The sequence below is a fragment of the Wyeomyia smithii genome, chromosome 1 (genome assembly GCF_029784165.1).
Source record: "Wyeomyia smithii strain HCP4-BCI-WySm-NY-G18 chromosome 1, ASM2978416v1, whole genome shotgun sequence".
Taxonomy (NCBI): Eukaryota; Metazoa; Arthropoda; class Insecta; order Diptera; family Culicidae; genus Wyeomyia; species Wyeomyia smithii.
This window is the reverse complement of record NC_073694.1, coordinates 10,583,311-10,606,627: the sequence shown is the minus strand read 5'-3', so window position 1 is coordinate 10,606,627 and position 23,317 is coordinate 10,583,311. Positions and strand designations below refer to the sequence as shown.

Genomic DNA, 23,317 nt, shown 5'->3' with positions numbered 1-23,317 from the left:
TGCAACGAGAGTAGCAAAAGAGTAGCGAAAATTGAGCATTTTGTAATGAAAATTTTTTTATAATTATTTATAACACATTTTGTCGAAGTGCATGGTTACATGAGAAGTCGAAAGAAGATAGGTAAAAGGAAAGGCCGGAATCGTACACGCCGTTTGAGTTGTCAGCGACGAACCACCGTGTGAGTCTTTTCTTAACTCCGCCACCTTGTTTTGATTTTCAGCAAACAATTCTTTTTCATGTCCAAACTTACCTTCTTATGAACGCAACAATTATTTTTCTGTATCATTTTTTCCATCTTGAAAAAAATTGAGCAAAACATATTTTTCTATTTATTTGTGGTCCCCGTGGTTCTGTGGTTAGCGATGTCGATCGGCTAGCTTTTCCACACGGTTGTGATGTCGGGTTCGATTCCCGATCAGGTCGAGGATCTTTTCTAGCTTGAAATTTTCTCGACTCAGCACTGGGGCACGGTGTATCGTTGTATTCATCCTACAACATGCAAAATGTGCCGAAAACAATATCGATAACGAATTCTCTCAACTAATCTAGTTGCTCGAGACCGCATCAGCCCCTCAGAGTAGCGTGCGATATTGTTGTTGTTGTTATATTTATCTGAGGTCACTGATGAAAAGACTCCCTTAATCATCAATGCTATTTTTACTCGAAGTTTTTTTTTAAATTAGTCGTGATTAAAAAAACACTAATAATATAATATTTTGTCTTTTACCCATAGAAACATCTGAGTAAAGTTTCACCCAAATCCCAAATGGTCGACTAAAATCGTTGTCTGTGATACTTGGAAATACTCCATAAATATTAGCATTTTTTTCTAAAGTTAGGCTTGTCCTTTTGACTTAATTTCAATATGATTCCTCGTAAGTTTTAGCAAAACTTTTTACGAATTGCAACTCACGAACATTATTAACTACTGATTGAATGTTCTTGATGGTATACGGGATTGAAGAGTTAGATGGTTATCTATTTCTTTTCATATCTCACAGCATTTATCCCACCTCATACCTCAAATAATTCAAATCTCATAATTCAATTCTCGCTTCTCATATATATTCTATGTCTTACAGGTATGTTACTCGTCATAATCATATTTTCCTCAAAAAAAAAGAAAGAAAATGAAATTAGTGCGACGTTTTGCATTTGTAAAGAAGATTTTGTAAATAATATTTTCTCCATCATTACTGCTAAACATTGGCGCAGTGAGAGTTTCGACTTACGGTTAACTATATTTTTTTGCAAATTTATTTTCTAGAGTTTATGTTCAAAAGTAGTTAACCAGTAACAAAATTCAAATGTCCTGCATTTTGAGGTAAATACAAAATTTTAAAAATGATATTTGATGAATGATATTTCTCAACAGATTTTAAATTTTTTTTTGGCGCGGATTTAGTTCTCACGGCGCGGATCTCCAATTCCGTGGCGCGGATTTTGCGGATTCAAAAATAAGGTTTTTGTAACAGCCCTGCAAGTCTCAAGCGACTTTTTTCACAGAAAAAATTGATTATTATAAAAATCATGTCTTCTGTAACATTTAAAAAAAATAAGGTCTAGTGGTGTTTTAGAGGTTCACTAAGGAAAGCTTCAAGTCTACAAGGTGAGTCTGCGAGTTACATGCCCGGAAATTACAAAGGATCGGTGGAAGAGTGAAAATTTGATCCGTCGTGGAACACCCCTGTCGGAAACTAGCTACAATCTGGGTTATTTTTACTTCTTTTTCTAACGGTAAACATTTGAAATTTAAAACTGAGGACTTCTATACCTTTTAGAAGTATAAAATTTGTGATTTCAAGAGTTTCTTGGAATTCGGAAATTTTCTAGACATTGAGTCTAGAAGAAACATTATAATGATAAACCATATTTTATCAGTATACGAACATCCAAAAAGTATAAGGCTATGTGCATAAACGCCCCTACATGCACAAACGCAGGATTGAGGAAGAACTACGAGTGGTAATTAGCATTGCTAACCAGTGAAAGCATACTAGTGATCTTTTAGTCTACCTTTCTGATATCTGTATCAGGGGCCATCCACATACCACGTGGACAACTTTAGGGGGGGGGGGGGTTGGTTAATGTCCACGGTCCATACATTTTTTTTAGAATTCATATGGGCAGTTGTCCACGGAGGGGGAGGGGGGAGTCAAAATCGGTAAAAATCTGTCCACGTGGTATGTGGATGGCCCCTTAGGAAAATTACTCTTCAGTACAAAGGAAAACGAACGAAACTCGTTGTGACGGTTGCATATCTTTTTACGGACCACCAGGTGACACAAACTGACAAAAATTCCATAGAGCGAAGACGTTACATACCATCAACTGAAGTGAAAATCTAGCTCAAGTGCGATGTATTTTGGTTGGAATTGCTAACCATTACATTCTGTTTAGTTGTCTGAAAGCCTTCCACCCCTAAACATGCTCAATTCAGTTTTCACAGAATATACCCTAGTGTAGTACGTCCAGTGAATTTCAGCCCGTTTCGGAGCGGAAGTGAACAAACTGCACAAACATTAGAGAGCAATCATGCACCAATAAAAGTAGTAATACTCTACTTTGCAACGTGAGGGAGGGCCAATTGCCTTGACCCGTGTGTTGTCCCGTGTATCGTCGGATGTTCTCGGCTTATGCTGTGCGCCTGGGAAAACTTCGAGAGTGGGGCAGGTAGGAAATGCAAGCGGAAATTGCTTTGACCTTCACCTACTGAATAAACGGAACGCGCGGTTATTTTGCAGTTCTGTTCTGGGAAGGGGAGTCTTTTTTTTTCGCTCTCTCGTAGTTCACAAACAGCGTCTAAATGTCAAAGCGAGTGTGATTTTATTCGGATAATTTACATGTACGAGCGAATCGCGTGTCGGCGGTTGTCTGTTGGCGGTCCTGCCTCTGGATTGCTGCCGGTGGCAGCCATTGTCACGGGTCGACTGCTGACTGTGAAACGAACAAAGTTTTCTGCGGTGATGTTTTGCTCCGATGGTAGGTAAGACTGTTCCAGGTCCTGAGGGTGGATGAGAGTAAAATAATTAACCAATTAAGTCGAGTCATCGTACAGAGCTTATCACATTCAGACCGTTATCAGCATTGAGTCAACCTATCGTTAGGCTGACGTTTAATCATTGAAACTCACCGAAATCTGACTACAGGCAACCTTACTGCTGCCCCGTTGCGACTCCGAACTGAACTGTTTAATCCGACTAGGCCTCAACATAACATCTGTGTCATCGCTACTGCTGATACTGCCGGCGGTTGGAGTCTGATCGGCAAAATACTGGGCTAGATTGTCCACTGCAGCGGCTGCATAGAGTCTCCTCGGTGCTGGCTTGGGAGGTACGCTGTTGGACATCACTTCGGCACTGATTTTCTCCAGCTGCGCTCGAGTTGTCGGTTTAGCCGACAGCTCAATCGGTTCGTAGATGCTTATGTCGTCCAGGTACCACACCGTATTGCTACTGGTCACTGGCAGTGACTTGCTGGGATTCTCGCTTGTCGTCGGATCCCCCTTCCCACCAAAAAGCCACTTCTTTTTCAAGGTTTGTGTGTCGCGTTTCTTTGTCACCTGAGAATATTCGTCGTTTTTGCGCGGCTCTTCGATCGCTTTTACGACGCCCTTATCACTACCATCATCGACTGAAACCGGCTTCCTTCCACCACACTCGACCTCCATCGACAGCTCGTTGTACCTTTCCGCGAGGTGATTTTCATACGTACTAGCCTCACACCGACATCCCGTGCATTTGGGACAGAATCGATCCAATCGCTCGGTCAGCCGTCGATTCTCGGCCCGCAATTCACGGGTTTTTTCGCTGAGCTCCCGCAGCTGCCAGCAAAGTTCGTCCACTATTTGACCTTGCTGGTTGATGATCGATCCCTGGTGGTTTAGTTTGGCACACTGCTCATCCAGTTTGGCATTCAGTTTGTTCTTCAGCTCCACCACGTAGTAGAGCAGCTCCTCGAACTCGTCACGAGACATTCCGGCGCGTAACTTATTCACACTATTTGTTTGATTTGGACACAGGTCAGCGCGATTCGATTCGAACCGAATTCCACCACTATTTCCACTGATGACTTAATTGCGACTGGTGGAATTGCAATTGCGTCCGTATTCCGTCGTTCCACTCGTAGCTGACTACTACTAGTAACAATGGGCGATATTGTATCGGTATCGGAAATATCGATACTTTTGAGACGATATTTCGATTTTTTGGATCGATACACAAGCGTCCAATACTCGACCGTATCGATACTGAAAACCGCGATATTTGTATCGATATTCTTTTATGCATACGGACCAGCTAGCTGACATGTTACAAGGGCTAACATCTCAATGTGTACACGAGATCACCGCCACTTTTGATACGCTATGTTATGCTGTCTGTCAGCGTCAGTGGAGCCCACACATCGTAGAACCGCTGCGATGTTGGCTGCGATAAAGCAAAGCAAATCGGATGGAGATGCCAGCTAGTTGATACGAGCTGGAACCACTGAAAAGCTGCCACTGTCAGTATAAGTATCGCACAAGTCTATTTGCACTAGCAAAACTTAAGCCTGTATTACACTCTTTGACCAAGCGTCAAATATTTGGCACTTTTTGACAGATAAAAATTTGGTCGAAGATAATTATTTGTCACTCTCCAATTTTAACATGAGGCAAACACGGGCAAACAACAACCATGATGTCAAATAAATTTGACCATTATGTCAGAAGGTCAAAAATTTGACCATTAGACAAAGAGTGTACTACAGGCTTTAGATGGAGAAATAGATAGAGAGAATGTTGTGAGCCAAACGAACTGTCAAAATCTGAGCCAAACGCAGCATAGGGCCAAATTCGAAATTTGTTTTACTTAAGCCACACATTTAAAGCCAAAAAGGAGTGCTCAATAATAACGTGTTCTCAAATACTTTCAAAAATAGGCATAGCTCTACGTTGCATTATTAAGGCACAAAATTTATATTATTTCTCTGACAATTGATTAAAATATTGTTTGTTTACATTTATACTCAGCTTCATTTGTTTTTATTTCAATTAATTCTACTTTCTGCGTTAAAATACATCCACAAACCCCTCAAACGAAATTCAACGTTATAAGAAATGATGTTTGGCTTCGATTTAGTTGGGCTATAACCCAACGAGCGGGAGCCCAACTAAAACGTAGCCCAACTAAAAATAGCCCAACGAGCGAAATTTGACTGTATTTTAAAAACAAATATAAGTTTTCTGGTTACACTGTTCAGATCGAATATTTGCAAGCGGAAACTAACTCATGCTTTCCGTCGACACAAGTTAGAGTACAAGTGGAAAAAAAAAATTGCAATATTTATTAGTTAGAAAAATTCAGCGGTAGACTTCACTATCTTATTTTCGCTGACATATCTAACTTTTTTATGTCATCAACTTCCTCATCAATTAATATGGAAGTGTGTCAATAATGTATACAAATAAGACGGGAGCTTCACAGCCTATTGGGCCAGTGAATACAAATCTTGAAGATATAAGTTGTTTAATTCATTTGTTTGCCAAAGCTCAGAATTTCTGCATTACCTGTATGTATTTGTTTGTGAAGTCATTTGATTCATGCTGCTCTAGAGAATGCGGATAGATACCAGAAAAACAACAAAAAGTCGGCACATCAAATTTTCATTGCTGGAAACCACCAAAATTTTGCTGATTTTTGGTGTGCTGTGCTTCCAGCAATCTGTTCAGCAAAATGAAATTTGCTAATTATTCAGTAATGCTCAATTGCATAAAAGTGACAGATCGTTTGCTGCATGTTCGGTAAAACATAATACAACTTGCTGGTTGTCAGCTATGACAATTTGCTGTTCATTCAGCAAAGCATAAATCAATTTGCTGGTTAACCAGTTAATTCAAGGGAACCATGTTTTCGCCAGGCACCAGATTCCATCCGCCCATCGGATCATAGGCAAATTACTGTTGAACTAGAGATGTATGATTATCATTTCAACTTTTAAGTTCATCTAGCCCAACAAGGACTCAGCTATGATCCCATATTCGCTATCAGGAGCTTAGCGATGATCCCGTACCAGCTGCACAGCGATTTGGCGCGTTTTACTAATGACAGCTTGACGTAAATTTTTTGACATATCAATTCTTTTGCTGGATTCCAGCAACCATTCATTTACTGTTTTCTGTTCAGCAAATAGTTTTGCTGTATTTTCGCGAATCACTGAATCGAATACTGGTTTTCAGTAAATTCAGGGTGGCCACTCAATATCAATTTTCAATTTCCCGGTTTTTTCCCGGTTTTCCCGATGATATTTAGTGAAATTTCCCGGTGTTTTATTTTTAAAACATATGAGAAAAAAATCAATTTTCACATGCTTATTTGTGCCTTGCAAAAATAGTGCTACAATACTATGAAAAACATTCCTCCTCCATCGTGTTTAGCTGTTTGTCGACTTTAGCAAGTACCTTCATGGTGATCTGCTGCACAATTTTCGCCCTCTTTATCTCCAAATCGTTGAAAATCTTTGCCTTCTCGCGCTTTTTTGCTCCCTTCTGCATCTTTCTCTGTCAACCTTCTCTCGAGCTTGCAGTGCTTCTGTAACAGGATGCCAATGAAATGCGTGGGATAAATTCAAGAGTTGGGGCATAGAGTTTTTGTCTTCTAGAAAAATGTCCTCAGGCAAAACTTCAAGCGGATTTTGGGAAGAAGAGCCTCAGAGTGACCAATGAAAAAAATGCACATGAAACTGTCTAGATGCATTTTGCAAAATGCATGAAACGTTGAGATCTGTTATTTCAAAACAATTTTTTTTTTTTCGAAAAACTTCGATCCTGGGACTTTAAAATTTTCGAGCTGGGGTCAATGTAATGTATAAGAAATTTTCTCATGGTCCGTAAAATAAATTCAACTGACACTCTGAATAAACAATTTGAAAAAAAAAATATTTTAGCTACTTTTTGTTTTTGATATAGAAAAAATCGGAGAAATCTTTAACAAACAGCTCTTCAAGGTGGCGTCTTTCCCCAACAAAATCAAGTAGTCAAAAGGTCCAACACAGAATGAAAAAATTTTTGTTTGCTGCTTTTTGCTGCTTGTGGTTAAAATCATACCAAAAATCGGGAAGTACAAACCGGGTAGCTCCGCTCCGGTCCGGTTCGAAATAAAATCGAGACTCGAAGTTTCCGGTCATATTTGACTTTTGACCGGATTCTCCCCGATGCGATGTCGAACACTATTCACAAGAAGTTTCAATACGCCTCCCGCGACGCTGATAACTTTTTGACTTCTTTAAAATCTGACAATATATGTTACGGAACAGTAAATTTATCCACCTGATCAAGCCTGATTTTATTTGACGCAGATCTTGCTGTGAAGCCGCTGTCGACTTTAACTGAAACCAACAACCAGCTTTCCCCTATCCGGCAGAATCATGCCAGTTAGGTTAACATAAAAAAAAACAGGGTCTCATGTTGACATTTCCTCAGAAACTGTTGAACAAATAAAGCGGCAGACATGAAGGAGGATGATTTTCCCGGCGTGAAGCCTAATTTCCCGATTTTCCCGTATTTTTTTCCCGGTGATTTAAAATTCCCGGTTTTTCCCCGCTTTTCCCGTTTTTCCGGTAAAGTGGCCACCCTGCGTGAATGTATTTATCAAAAATTCAAAAAATGATCTCAGCTATAGTATCGATACTTCTGGTATCGATACTTTTTGACCGATATTTTGAGTATCTCGATACTCTTGGTTTTTGGGTATCGATACTGAAGTATCGATACTCTCCGTCGTATCGCCCAATGCTAACTACTAGCATGTGTGTACGGGAGAGTCACCGTTCGTCGCCTGCCTCGCGTTTTCGTGTTTATCTGTTTTGTGTGTGTCAGCTCAACATGTTTATTTTGTTACCCTCCACGTCCGTTGTATTTATACACTAGTAGCCGCCTTCTTGGATGTCGTTACCGATACTTTACTATCTGTCTGGTATTTTTTCGGTTCATATGCACACGCAACTAGTCAGCCTATACACCAGAGAGACGCCGAGACACTCACCGTTAAGGCAACTGTCAACATCAAAACGGGCGATCTGTATAATTTTGCATTGCCGTTATCCGTTTTGATGTTGACAGTTGCCTTAACGGTGAGTGTCTTGTCATTTCTCATATCTATAGGTTCACTACACGCAACGCAATAGACCCAGCAGGGGACCACAAGCAGAAAGAAGCTTGTGCTAGTCGTCGTTTGTCAGCATCGATTGATAGCTAGAGGCAAGTTCAATTAGTAGGGTGGCTTCCGCATATTACGGTTGCCAGTACCATTAGAGCTGCGTGTAAACACTTCTTTGGCCTGCCCCCTTTGCACAAATTTCCGCGAACCAGTTTAGTATCTGTGTGATATGAGTAAAGCTTTGTTATGCTGCGATTATATAGGCGCACTACACCAGCACGGTCGGTATGCTAATTGATGACGTTATCACCGCCGTTTGCGGTCGCTCCCCTGGGTACGATGAGTCAGGAAACGACGGGCGGTTTGAGAATGGGAAAGCAGAGAGAGACAGAGAGTCAGCGCGCGATGGATAAGACCCTTTCATGGTTATTTGCATGTGCCGTTCGCTGTAAGGGTCTTCGTGCGTGCGTGCGAATAGAGTGACAAATTGGTGGGGCTAGTTTTGGTTTTGACGTCAGCAGTGATTTTAGTTTGGTTCGAATCAGGGAAAACCTGCTGAAGGGCGACGTCATTTCGTGCTATTAGTATTTATTTTTATTAAGACTAATTCATGAAAAGGGCTTGTAGAAAAATCTTGTCACGTGATCCGTACTCTCCGCGTAAAAACTTACTCCAGAGTAAGCTTTAAACTAACATTAAACAGTTAAGGTTGCACCAAAAAAGACTATATTGCTTTAAAAGCGATTCCAAAGTACCAATTTCAATGTATTGTTTTTATAATATTGCGATAAAACGACTTTCTCCGATAAATCCCACTAGACCGGGTACCAGCAGAGCAAATCGAAAAGCGAATTTGCCAAAATTGTTCTACCGTTGACAGAGCGGAACGCGACAATAACAAGCTGAACACCGACAACAGCCGAACTCACGCTAAGCTTGGCAGACTAAAAATAAACCGACAGTGTTGTTATGGTAGCGTTAGCCCGTACCTTCTAGTGAGTGGAATGACGAAGTCAGATTGCCGATTTCCGGCCCTTCCGTCCGAGTAGCTCAGCTGATTTTGCTGGTGGCCATTAAAATAATGGGACTAGCAAAATTGCTTCGGGAAAAGATTGTACAGATTGTCATACCTCATGTCGACATGAGTTGTTTCCTCTCGAAGGTCGCAGTAGGCCACCGGCCGCACCGTCGTCAGTGCGACAGACACTGGGCTACAAAAATAACCACGGATAAAAATAGTGCAGGTCGACCCCCCCCCCCCCCCCCTCTCTCTTTCATCCGGACTCTCGTCCTCGTCCCATCGAGAACGGAAGTTACAACACGGATCGATCAGGTATAATGATGACGTCAGTTTAGCGGATTGTAACTGACGTAGGCGCGCATCCTCCATTCTCCATTCATGGTGGGGGGTCCTATCAGGCACAAGTATCTTTCTCGATTCTCCGGAGTGAGTAAATATTCCCTCGGCTTGGCATGCCAGCGGGTAATGGAATCGGTTGCAGACCGCTTCGACGCAGTTATTCTCCAACTGTTGGCAGATATAATGATTATTTTATGATGTGAGTGTGTATCTCCGTCCTTCTCTCCCATGCCTACCTCGTGACAATCCTGGCAGATCAATGTTCTTTTTTGTTCGTTCGTTCGTTCTCCTTGCTGATGCAGTAAGCCTAGAACAAAGGGAAAGTTTACAGGCTGCTTTCTAGGACAAGTGACTTTCCCATTATTGTACATTTATGAAGAAGAATCCGTATTTAAACACATCGACGGTGCGCTTGTGACGCAACAACATCGTACTGCGGCGCTGGCAAAACTCAGCTGCAATTTCGCTTTGGTCGTTGCATAAAATATGACGCCCCACAGACCTGACCCAACCACTCTTTTGAATTTGCGTACAAGATAATCAAGTGACGTAGATGGCTGCTTCCGTCGGTGGTGATGCTGCTAAGTTTTTGTCGAAGCAAAAAAGTTGGAATCGATGACGTAGAACTTTAGCACCGTAATAAGTCACAGTTGATGGTTTCTTGCTTTTCGGAAAGCTTCAAATTGATTAGGATAGTTTTTATTCTTATCTCGAAGGATGTATATCAGATAACCTGAATTTATAGAAACACAGGAGTTAACCAAATTATGGACAATAAATGTGCATACTTTGGGCGATTTTTGGATAATATTCATTCTAAACTAAACAGGCTACAATATCTCTTAGAGAATTTCGTCAACTCGAATTATGAAAACGATTTCTTGTTTCAGACCATAACAAGTGGCTCTGTTGATGTTGGATGTTGGATCACGATATCAATAAAAGTTTCTTATACGTTTAAAAGATTGACGACTCTTATGAACTAGTATTCTTCGAGATTGTTTCACACAAACAAATCTTGTACTTATTATTTCCGTCCTAATCAAAAGAAACCTCCGCTCTAGAGAATTCAAGCACAACTAAATTTACGTGAAGAAGTTTGAATTAATTTTGATTCTAACTGCAAGCTTTTCAGGGATTGAAACTATACTGTCAGGATTAAGAGTAGGAATCGCATACTTTTAGGCGTTTACAACCGTTTTCTGTAAGTTACCTGTCTTGTAAAATAAATTAACATCTTAATTTACAGATTGTATAACAATTCCTCGAAAACTATTCCCAAGAAAATGAAACACCGAAGCTTTTTCCCCAGAAAACAAAATCCCAGAATGTACCAATCACCAGAAAACTGCTACCCAGAAAGTACTAATCCCCAGAAAGTTATTATCCGGAATGAACCAATGCCCAGAAAACTATTTCCCAGAAAATACCGTTTTCCAGAAAACTGTTATCCTAAAACGAAGAAATATGCATTTTAATTTTTTTAACTTGGAAAATCTGTTAAAACTGAGTTTTTGTATAATGTATAACGATTCTATCATTTGAATCAACTTATTGTCAACTAATACACTTGTTCTTTCATGGAGTAAATAAGTAAGCGCTTGACACCAGGCCATAGTCATAAAATCGGAGAACTTTCAGTAATCGTTTTTGGCTGAAGAAACATCACAAGTCGACACAGCCTCCAGGGGGTACGCGAAATAAAAATCAGTAATGGCGGAGGAAGCAATTTTTCGTTATATTATTTAATTTGTTATTCAATCTTGCTCTCAAAACATGGCTGTTGCAATTTAACAAACCATAGTTCAATTTAAAACCTGAACTAGACTACATAACGCGATCTACCTCTACTCCCACCCTCTCTGCGAAAACAAATCAAGCCAGAGGGTACAATTGATTTGAAAAGTGTTGCCAAGAGGTACGCGGTCAAAAAAAAAATAAGAACCGCTGCACTAGTATACATTAAACGAGTGAAAGGGAACCCGGTTACAATTCCGGAGCTTGTTGAGTATACGTTTGCATTGGCGTGCACACCGGAAACTGTAGCGCCTTTGTAATCATGGCAACATGAATCCTTTCCTCCGATAAGCCAACAAGAGATATCGGAAGAGTTTTCTTTTCTGTTTAACAGTTATACTAGCCATGGAAGTCTTTCATAGAGAGATATGGTTGGACAGGCTGGTAGAGCATGGTATCAAAATGCTGTGTCGATATTCTCTTCTTAAACCTTGAAAATCAAAGACTAGGGCACGCAAACTCTTAACAGCTTGTACCGAATCCGCAGCAGGTCTCCAAGGTTTAGAGTCTCTAGTCGATACATCAATGTGGGTAAGGGAAGTCGGCAATTTAGATCCGTAACTTCGGGATAAGGATTGGCTCTGAAGACTGGGATGACTCAGGCTACGAGGCTGCCGGGTCGCGGGTCTGCGCGTGCTCCCAGTTCATGCGGGTGTTGCGCCGTGGACTTGCCAGCGCTTCTGCCTCAACGCTCTCCGGGGCGTTCGGCCGTGTGGTTTTTTGGGCCGCCCGTTCATCCCTTTGCGCGGGCGTGCGGTGTGCTCGCTCGCCCGTCGTGCCAGAGTTCATACGCTTTCCGGCTTGGGCTGCAGTCATCGAATAAACAGTCAATTCAGAACTGGCACGGCTGAGGGAATCCGACTATCTAATTGAAACAAAGTGGCGGAATACCGATCGTTAATAGTGTTGTTTTGCAAAAACCTAAAGCTTGATATGTTAAAGCAAGGTTTCGCTACCGTTTTTAAATTAGCATATGTCTCTGGAAAGGTACGGGTCTACTACGAAAGGCTGAAATCACGAAAGGCTAAAAACTACAAAAGGCAGAAAAACACGAAAGGCTGAATCACAACAGGCTGAAAATTCAAAATGCTTCTTATTTCGGTTTCATCGTTTGTGTGAATTATTTGTATTGACTATCAGACTGTCGCCAACGTCGGTATATTTTCATGCGATATTTACCGCCGAAAATCTTCCGGTCTATGAAATAGCCCAATTTCTGCATGTAAATATAAGTTTATATTAAAAACTATATATAATGCAACACACTCGTGGCCTTTGGCCAACTCGATTGTCCGGGGTGAATGCTGTCCTGACTCGCTACCGCTCGTTCGGACGTAAGCTAGGGGATCACCCCTATGTTTGGAATAGACCTAGGAAATCCAACAGAATAGTTGTTTGAGTGCACGTGGCCGCCGCTTCCGACGGCGAGTCGGCGGCCGGCTCGGGTTGCGGGAGCAGTGCCGGCCTTGGGGGCCGCCACAGTCCCTTGCCCTCGATTATGCGGCAGAGCCGCATCAGGTATAATACCTATGGATACGAGAATACGAACACCTATGGGTATGGTATACGAAGTGGTGGATTGTCTAGGGGTGGTGAGGTTTGGAGACTAGGCCGTCGATTAAACGCAGAACCGCATTGGTATGGTTTTCAATCAATATGTTCAACGAAAAAAACTTATTATTTTACACTTTTGTGGCAGGTTTCCACTTCTCCCTTAATCTATTCCATTGCCATTAATTCTTTATTTGTCTCAAAAGCATGTTACTAAAACAGATTATTTTTTGGTTTATAAAGGTGCGATCAAAAAAATTATACTTTGTCACCTTAGGAGAATTATGAATTCAATAGAGTCCAAAATTTTCAATTCTGATTCAAATTACAAAACTTTCAGCCTTTCATGATTCAGCCTTTCGCACATTCAGCCTTTTGTGAATTCAGCATTTTGTGCATCTAGCCCTTCGTTTATGATACATACTTTTCAGCCTTTCGAGTTTCAGCCTTTTGAGTTTCAGCTTTCCGTTACTAATCCAAGGGTACTTACCCCACCGTTCCCCTCGATAAATCCGGAACAAATGTTCCCTACTGTCCCAAAAACTATGATAAATTTGTTATCTTTTGAAAAGGTTCGATCAATTTTCATGTTTCTCGGATCTGGAGGGGTCAGGTACGCAAGTGTTAATTGAAAATGTCAAATAATTTAGAATGTTAACAATATAATAACTGAATACTAATGTTTTTTTTCTGGTTACGGTGATGCTGGAGAATAGTTTTCTGGGCATTGGTGCATTCTGGGAATCGGTTTTCTGGTAACTAGTACTTTCAGGGGTTTAGGATTCTGGTAACTAGTATATTCGGGGATTTGGTATTCTGGAGAATGGTTCATTCTGGGGAAAATCCTTCGATACTTTATTTTCTGGGGAATGGTTTTCTAGGAAAAGTCGGACAACCAATTTACATTTTACTTTAATATACTACTAAAAACTAAATAAATAGATATTAGCTTCACATGTTTACCCTTATCACCACTCAACAGTCCAACAAGTCACGTAATTCTTTTCAATCAATCAGCTCATGCATTCATGGCATATTGTTGCTGTTCGAATACTTTTAATATAATTCGGAAGTAGATTCCAGAGAGTGATTGCATGCTGTAATAAGAGGTATTATGATGCGCAATCACAAAGTTACGGGCTATTGTACTTCTAAAACGAATCAACTTATCAAAAGGGTAGTGAGGGCCGCGATTATTAACCCTCTCCTGCTCACGAGGTTTTTCATGATTTAAAAATACTTTCCGGGTCAATTTAGGCAAAATACTTTGCAGGGTAGTTGAAATCACTGTAAAACATTGTATTTTGAAATGGTGCTCCAGAGCACCTATGAGCACAGCAGGGACATTTTTAAAAACACGAAAAAAAAGTTTTCTGATACTTTTTAAACTATTTACTATATACTATAGAAAAGATTGAAAACAACGTAGTTTTCGAAAAAAAACTTAGTTTATATTTATTTGATGATTTATTTTTTATTGAGTAAGGAATTTTCTAGGCTACAATATTGGCTCTCACTGCATCGATGAAAGAACGAATTTTGAAGAGCTTGTCATATCCGAGCTCTCCTCTTTTCTTCATCTCTGAGTTGTCATGTACCTAGATTTTGGCTTGCAGCTTTTCCCAGAAATGGTAAGTTTTCGTTTTTGGTCCGCTTTCAATGCGTTTAGACCCACTTTCATTTCTTTCTTGGCCCGTTTTTGTCTCAGAAAAATACTCGTAAACTTCATCTGGTAATGGATCTATCGCAAACATAGCGACTTCATCTTCGATGTCGCTTCCCATCTCATCAGCTTCTGATTCATCCCCTTCTGGAATCACCACGTAGTGAGAAGAACGGCCAGCAAAAATATGAAATCAGATATATAGTTTATTCAGGGCCATCGGTTTTTTTTTTGTCTCCTGTATGCCCAAAGGTGCTCTGAGGCACCATTTAAAAACTTATGGAACAAGTGAACAAGAACAAAAATTGTTAATTTTATGGACCGTTACACTCAATGAACAATAGATCTACGTAAAAGTTATTTTTATTATAAAAACGAATAATGAATGTTTTAGAAAAACAGTTGCTAAAAACACACATTATTTTTTTATCGTAAAATTCGGACTTTCTTCTGTAGGTTTTTTGATAACAGTTCAAACATTGAATCAAGTTGACATTTGATATGCCAAGTTGAAAGTACATTAGAAATGAAAATCGTCAAAAATCTGTCCACGTTGTATGGGATGGCCCCATGATTATTTAGACCAAATACGGACTTAAACAAATTTCAAACCAGATCCAGACAAGATCCAGGCCAAGTTTAGGCAAAATCCAGGTCATTTTGGAACGTTCATCTGACCGAATCTAGAACAAAATAAGAACCAACATAACTAAATATCAGATCAAATTAAGCTAAAATTCAGTGTAAATTTAAACCTGTTTCCGACTCGTTCCGATCCAGAACAAATCTCAACAAGATGCAGATTATATCCGAATCAGACTTTAATAAAACCAAAAATGCATTTTTTTCTGTACAAATATTCACAATATCCAGACTCAATCTGAGCTAGATTCTAACAAACCAAAATGTAAACTTGATCCAAGCCCGATCTGACCAAGCGAATTTTGCCTTGACAAGGTCCAAATTAGATCTAGGCTAGATTCTTACTAAATCCAAAGCATATTTAGACGTGTTCCAGACAAGATCCGAATTAAATCTATATCAAATTCGTACTTACCAATTTCAGAATAAGTTCTAACCAAATGAAGACCAGATCTAGACTAATTTCAGATCAGATTCAGGTGAATCCAAACCAGATCCGCATAAAATTTTGGATTATCTTGACTAGATTCACCTAAAATCAAGATTACATTTTAAAAAAGATGACTAGAACAAGATACCTGACTCTTGCAGAATTCATCGGACATGATTGTCGCTACGCGTGAGCAAAAGTCGATCTAATTTATACACGGTTAATATGATGTATACTTAACGTCAAAATCACTTGAAGACAAGGCCAAGACATGACTGCTGAAAAGTGAAACAATTTTTTCAGTATCCATGTGGACGACTGTACGATGCTACCATCCGAAAAATGATAATAATGTGTACGAATGTTTAGTTCTCAAACATGAAACTTTCCGGAAGAATCAAGAATTATCGGCGCATCATTTAAAATTAAGCGTACCATCAGAACTTCCTGATAACCGATATGAGCACGCTCTACAGCCAAGTTTTCCACTCTTGCCGAGATTAATAAAGCGAAAATCTGGTACTCCGATAAACCTAACCAAATGTACAATGGTTCTGAAACCTGGATTGCGATATATCAATCTTTAAGTTTTGGTAGAATGGGACCTGAGAATAAATATAACCCGTCAATATAAACCCCCACTCTGGCAGAAAATTTTACCCCTTACTTTCGTACTTTGAAGTGCAAAAAATATGGCAATAGTATAAAGTGCAAAAAAAATGACAATATCATTAACCCTCTAGTGCCCAGTGCCGCCTTTTGACGGTCTTCAGTTAAACCTCTAAAAAGCTTCAACCAACACTTGTAAAAAAAAATGTTTATAAAGCTTCATAGTGATTTTTCGGAAGTCCGTCTAAAAATTAACTTGGGCACTAGAGGGTTAATCTGCATGTTATCTTAAGCGTTGAGCTGACCAAACTGTCACACCTTTTTCATATACAATCTTGAACAGCTCAACGATCGATGACGAACTATGCACGATAAATAGAGAGCTTCGTAGCCGCAAGGTTACAGAGTCCGCTTTGATGAGCGAGTGGTCGTGGGTTCGAATCTTAGTAGAATCAGGCCATTTGATTTTCAAAGGACTTTAACATGGGTTCATTCTCAGGCTCTCCACCACATACTCTTCCTTCAAGCTGAATTCTATAGTACCCTTGCTGACTTTCATCTAAACAAAAAAGTCCCTCTTATAATAAAACTGTTCTGAGTAACGTATAATAGTTCTCTTCATGGAAGAACGAGGTTTCGATATGACTCCTTCCTCTTGACAAAAATAAAAGTCCTACTTATAATAAACCTGACCAGAGGTGAAGCATTGAGCGCCTCTTCAGGGAATTGTGATTGTGACGCGGTGTTGGTAGGAGGAACGAGGTTCGACAAGACTCCTTCCTCTTGACAAAATAAGTCCTTCTTATAATAAAACTGATTTCAGAAATATTTACTCTCTACAGGGAATTGTAATTGGCGATATTGGCACGAGGAACGAGGTTTCGATAAGACTCCTTCCTCTTGACATAATAAGTCCCTCTTAGAATAAACCTGGCCAGAGAGAAACGTTAGGTGTAGCCTCAGTTCAGAGAATTGTAATTTGGCGATATTGGTAGGATAGAAAAGAGGCTCGGTATAGTAGAGCAGTAAGCTTTAAATGAAAGGGTGTCTCACACACAAGCACGGATATAAATAAAAAAAAAGCGTATCATTCACTTCAATAGTGATACTGCCAATAATATAAAGTGCGGAGTACAGAAAACACCTGGGCAATATCACAATAGATCAAAATGTCTCTGGTCGCAGTGATGAGTCCATACAGAGGAAAAAAACAAAATGCACGATAAATCAGTTTTGCTCATAGTGACCCGTTTATGAAAATTTAAGTCATCAGATGGCAACACTAACCGTCGGAAATCGTTCGTGTTCAAAATGTATCAAAAATATGGAAGTTAGGTATCTTGTTTTATTTATCTTTGATTTTAACCAGAATAGAACGGGCTGCAAACTAGATAAGGTCGAGTTTTATACTAGAATCGGACAAAGATCCAAACCAAGTTCAGACGAAAACAAGAGCATATTTGAACGTCTCAAAGACTAAATCTAGAATAAGGCCAGAACAGACTAGTGGCCGATCAGATCAAACATAACCACACTCAAATTAGATGTAGACGAGCTTCAGACCAGATGTTGACCAAACCTAAACAAGATTCAATCAAGATCCAGACGGAACTTTTATCAAATTTAAACCTGATCCAGATCAAAACCCAACAAAATCCAAACTAAATCCGAACCAGATTCTAAAAAACATTCACTTAAAATCAAGACAATATCAAATCTAACTCAGACGGGTACAGACCAAATTAAGACGAGCTTTTTCTAGGTCCAGATCGAGCCCAGATTAACACAAACAAAATTGAGAGCAAAATTTATACGTGTTTCAGACTAGATCAGATCCAGAATAAATCTCATCAAATCTAGATAAATCTAAACCTAAATTAAACACAAAAGGTATTTTTAGCTACATCCAGGTAAGACTCTGAACAAATCCAGATCAAATCCAGATCAAATCCAGACAATCCGATCAAACCGCATCCACCCAGTTTGAATTAAGAGCAGTTTCTCTCGAATCCCAAGTATATTTGGACGTGATTCGTACTATTTTCAAATTGCATATGACGCCGATCAGATCCAAATCAAATTCTTGACTGGATCCAAAGCAAATTAGGCTCAGATCAAGACTGAATCCAAATCAGATTAAGACAAAATAACGATATTTTCATAGCTTGAGACGATAAATAATTAGATATATATAGGACCACATCAACACCTGATAAAATTCAGACGATTTTGAGCCTAGATCCACACAAGATTCCCACATTTGATAATTTGTTTGAGCGTTTTATACTTCATTTTTTTTTTGTTCCATAGTGGTTTTAGTTTCATTATATTTTCCTATCTTTTGTCATGTCATGTGCAGCATACACTCAACGTAGTCCAATATGGTTTCCTTGAGGCACGTAAGAAATCCTGAACAAGCTCAATCAGCTATCCAGGAGTATTGCTAGAGTGACAATTTCTCAGATGTTTGTTTTACCTTTGTTATACTAAACAAAGGTTATAAAATCGGTCCAAAAACGCAAAATAGATCCAAGATCCGGAGGGCCGAATCGTATATACCATTCGACTTAGCTCGACGAACTGAGCAATGTCTGTTCGTGTGTATGTGTGTGTGTATGTATGTTGTCTGTATGTATGTGCCGCAAAATACTAACGCACCTTTCTTACAGAACGCAATATCCGATTTGAATGATCTTATACGCAAACGGAAGCTACTGTGCTCTCCCAGAATGCTACCGAGTGGATTTTTGATTAGTGGCTTAGATTTTAAAATATTGATCAAAGAGTATTTTTTATTTTAGACATTTAACTTTTAAGGCAAAATAAATGGCACGGAGGGCCATGTGTTGTATACCAATCGACTCAGACCGACGAACTGAACAATTTCTGTATGTATGTGAATGTGTGCCTGTATGTATAGATGTGTAAATATGATGTTTATATGTGTAGTATGTCAAAATCGAACAAAAAAAAAAACAAATAAACACCCTATTCACAGTACGCATATTCCGATTTTGATGTTCGCATGCTCAAATGAAAGCCCCGGAGCTCTTTGAAAATCATACTGAGTGCGATTTTTTATTGGTTGCTTGAACTGTAGAGTTTTGACCAAAGTATATTTTAGACATGGGATATTTTATTTTCTGGATAATTTATCTCTCTCTCCATGCTTTTCATTCTTCTCTATCTCGCTTTTTCTCGTATCGCTATTTATTTCTCAAAGGAAAGCATCAATCATCGACAACTTTGCATAATTTTTACACTTTTCGTAGTGCATCTTAACTGGTGTAAATAAATTAATTTTAGAGCAAATTACAATGCTTACTTAGCTTCTTTTCTTGCTTGCGAAGCTTCCGTCCACACTTTCTTTAAAATATATAATCAATTGTACGTTGAACCCAGACTTGCGAAAAATAAGAAGTTCTTACAGCATTCGGGGAGCATTGAAGCAAAAGCTGATCCCACAGTGAGCAAATGTAGCGATGTCACAATTAGCGATGCAGATATTGCAGATGCAGAAAACATAAAAAAATCGCTGTTTGGTTTGCAATGCTACGTTTTGAACAGCTGGAAAATTTTTCAGTTGAACTTTTATTTGAGGTTTAATATTGGGTTCTGAATAGACTTTTAACTCGTGACCAAGAATTTAAAAAATTGTGAACATCGAGATGCGATCATTTGTAGTTTGGATGAAACTGAAGCAACTTTACATGGCTATACACGTTTACTAGTGTGCGCAGGTGGAAAGTCACTTATTCCTATGATATGATACACTACGCTCATAAAAGATATAAATATTGGTTTCTAATTTAAGACAAAGTGCAAATATGTTATTCCATTTCTCGTTATCGCAGGAAGTTTTATAAAGTCTTTATTTCGGATTTTATCGTACAGCCTAGGCCTGCAAAAAGAATAATGTTCTCGTCTACACTCCGAAAATCCAAATCTCTCAAATGTCGCGAAAACCTTCATTTTCAGATTGCGATTGCGATTTCTGAAAATAATGCGAATGTGGTATTCAAGCCTGGATTATGGGGTATTAAAAAATTAGAACTGCCTCGAACTAACATACATATGGGTCATTCCATGTCAAGTGTCCGAGGAAATGCATCGACCATCTCTGATTTCGACCAAAATTTGTGAGTCGATGTATTTCGAGCCGGAACTTATAAGTACAAAGTGTTGTACCGATTGGTGGACCCCTCGGCCAATGGGACTGCCTCCACTTTTTGCAAATTTAGCAAAACACCTTTTTATTTTGTGAATATCTACGGACCCTGAAGAGCTACACTGCCGCTCATGGCAAGTTCGTCCCAATTGCATTTTTATCAATTTTGATTTTATTAGTGGAATCATCACCTTCTTATATCTACTTTCGATAGAACACACACTTTTGAACACTTTGTTCTGAGAAACTATGAAAAAAATAGCAAGTCAGTTTGGCCCATAGCAAAAATGATTGCAAGTCGGTCCCATAGAAAAAATCATTGCAAGTCAGTCCCACAGCCAATAATAATTATGAAACATATGATATTTACCACAAATGATGGTCTTCAAAAGTGATGAAACTCAGTGACATCTCAAAGTTTATCAAACTTTTGATAACATTAGTTTTTATATAACAACGAAAGGGGGTCAATGGGGGGAGTACCCTGGTACCCACAAATTGAAATTCGTGTAACTTTGACTATTTTCATTCCATTCCAATAATTTAGTACCAAAAGATTCAGTACCTTTTCTACTTTTAAATTCGTGCCAGCGGTGTCCCAAAAGAATTTCTTTGTTGCTGGAGATCTGGTTTTCCGGGAATATGTTCCGGAACTGAGGAATATTATGAATATTCGAACAGAACCTTACAGTTATTAGTTGAAAGTTCTTAAAATTACTTCCACAGGTCATTTTTATGGTTTTGGGTGTTATGGTGATATGCCTTCAAATGGTTCTTCCGGAACAGATTCGGCCGGGGCCTCTAGTGGCCATAGAAACGTTGAAATAGTACAACGTCGCATACCATCCTATATGGGTATTTTCAAAACCGAGTACCATCAGACGCCATTCTGAAATTCAAGATGTTGCCTCCTGGCTCCCGGAAAACATAGAAAATTGTCCGAAAGCCACCTCATAAGAGTGTTTTCGGAATCGGGACGGTGTCTAGAGACCTATAAACGACCATAGAGACCCTTTCTCAATTCCAAAATGGCGACTTCCGGTGTCTGGAAGAGAACTAAAATTGCCCGAATACCGTCGAATATGGGTACAGTCAGGTTTCTTTTTACGCGAGGGATACGTACCTCGTAAAAAAACCGTGGTAGTTCGAAAATCCGCGTAAAAAACTTCGTAAACAATATCCGCGTATAAAAAAAAACCGCGTAAAAAAACTTGACTATATTTCTGGCATCGCGATGATGCTGAGAGACCGAAAATCAACTCCAGATGCCATTTTGAAATTTAAAATGGTGACATCCGAGAAATTTAAAATGATGACTTCCGAGCACATAACGGTTAAAGCATTTTCTCTTGCTGATTTCCAGAGCTTATTTTTTGTAGATGTTAGCATTTAGATTATGCATAAATATTTTTATAAGAAAGTTATCTTCATTTGCACCACTACCGAATTCCAAATTCCCACATCAGTTGTCTTCTTCCAATATTGACTTTTATGAAAATGTATGATACAGTGAGAATACACTGTATTTACTGCTCTGACAGAAGATATCAGTGTGGACATTTTCACAATCATGATTACAAGTAATGAGTGAGGAAACTGGTTTTGAAATTTGAAAGTTTGTTGAAAGTTATATTCCTCGTTTTTTTTTTAAATAAACAACGCATTTTGTGCTGCTAAATTGGTTTCTTGGCGAAGTATTTATCAATTAGTAAGATTTTTGCTCTGGTAGATTATACCAGAAAAGTTTTTTCTCGACACTTATCACCGGTTGAATAACCTTCAGCATAGCCTCCTTCCGATCTGGGTCAACTCCATTTGGAGCTTTCTGATAGGACAGATTTTTCTCTAATGAAAAACCTTCCGCATTTATCTCCTTCATTTGTTTCTTTGTAAACAAAAAACATCGTTTCATTGCGCCATCGTCGGAAACTGTATCGCCATACTGAAGCTCCAGGCTCCCTTTGGTAAACTCTATTCTTCGTATTTTATCAATATATGGTCGCGGATGACAGTTATTCAAAACGTATTGAGAAACGGTGAATTTAGTTTTAAAAAACGTCTCTGCTGTCATGTCAAGTACATCGGTGCTTTTTTTTGGCAGTTTTCACGGCGTTGCAGAAATCTTCGTAGGTGACGGGTGGGTTCTTCCTCATGCTGGCTTCCACTTCAGCGTGAAAACTATCCGCCGCCATGAAAGTGTGTCCGCTCTCAAAAAACTTTAGCACAACTTTCTCCAACTATATTTTTTTTGAATTAATTAATAAAATTAGATGGAGAAACAAGTTCCAATTCTTATTTTGTGCGGAACAGTTGTCCAGCCACAAGGTCAGATGCTTCTCGTTGCCAAATCTGTTTAGGAGTCTGTGGAAGCACGAAAAAATGTCATAAGCAGATCTCCCGGCGATTGATTCATTCCACAGACAAGCCACTACAGGAACGAGTTTAGCGTATTTGCCTACCGGCGCGAATGTCTCGTTGTACGCTGATAAGCGTTGAGTAAAAACAATCGACTTCAAACCATCAAGCCGGGGCAGCTGGATTACCTGTAAACAGTGAAACATAGACCTTATGAACATCTATCAAGAAAAGAAATGCCATTACCTTTTGTAAATCAACAGCGAGTACAACGTGGTTTGGTTTTGCATTTTCACCATCCTCTCTATATGGTTTTCTAGACACTTCTGCGTTACGAAGGTGAACTTGTTGTGAGTCGCATATCGAACAAGGCATCTCATCGTGTGGGACAGTATCTTTATGACCGGAATCTTTTTTATGCTGCTCGGCTGTCACACAAGATTCGCATTGCTCATGTCCCAATTTCACGAGTGAGATATTCATCTTCTTCAGGACATGGCAGTAAAATCCATAGCTCACCTTCAAGTCGTGTGTGCTCTGAAAATTTTCAAACATTCTCTTCTCCGTGAGGTCGGAAGGCAAATATAATCGGTTTGGGGCGTGTTC

At 39.3% G+C, this 23,317-nt stretch overlaps 2 protein-coding genes across 2 annotated transcripts in view; one reads left to right on the top strand and one right to left on the bottom strand.

Moving 5' to 3' along the window:
* LOC129718938 (protein retinal degeneration B) overlaps positions 1-23,317 on the top strand; it is a 104,577-nt gene that overhangs the window by 14,686 nt on the left and 66,574 nt on the right. The window lies entirely within an intron of this gene.
* On the bottom strand, positions 2,805-4,125 carry LOC129718940 (uncharacterized). The gene is made up of 2 exons (XM_055670186.1): positions 3,135-4,125; positions 2,805-3,005 (listed from the first exon to the last, which is right to left on the bottom strand). The coding sequence occupies exons 1-2, from the start codon at positions 3,975-3,977 to the stop codon at positions 2,841-2,843; spliced, it is 1,008 nt and encodes a 335-aa protein (XP_055526161.1). The 5' UTR covers positions 3,978-4,125; the 3' UTR covers positions 2,805-2,840.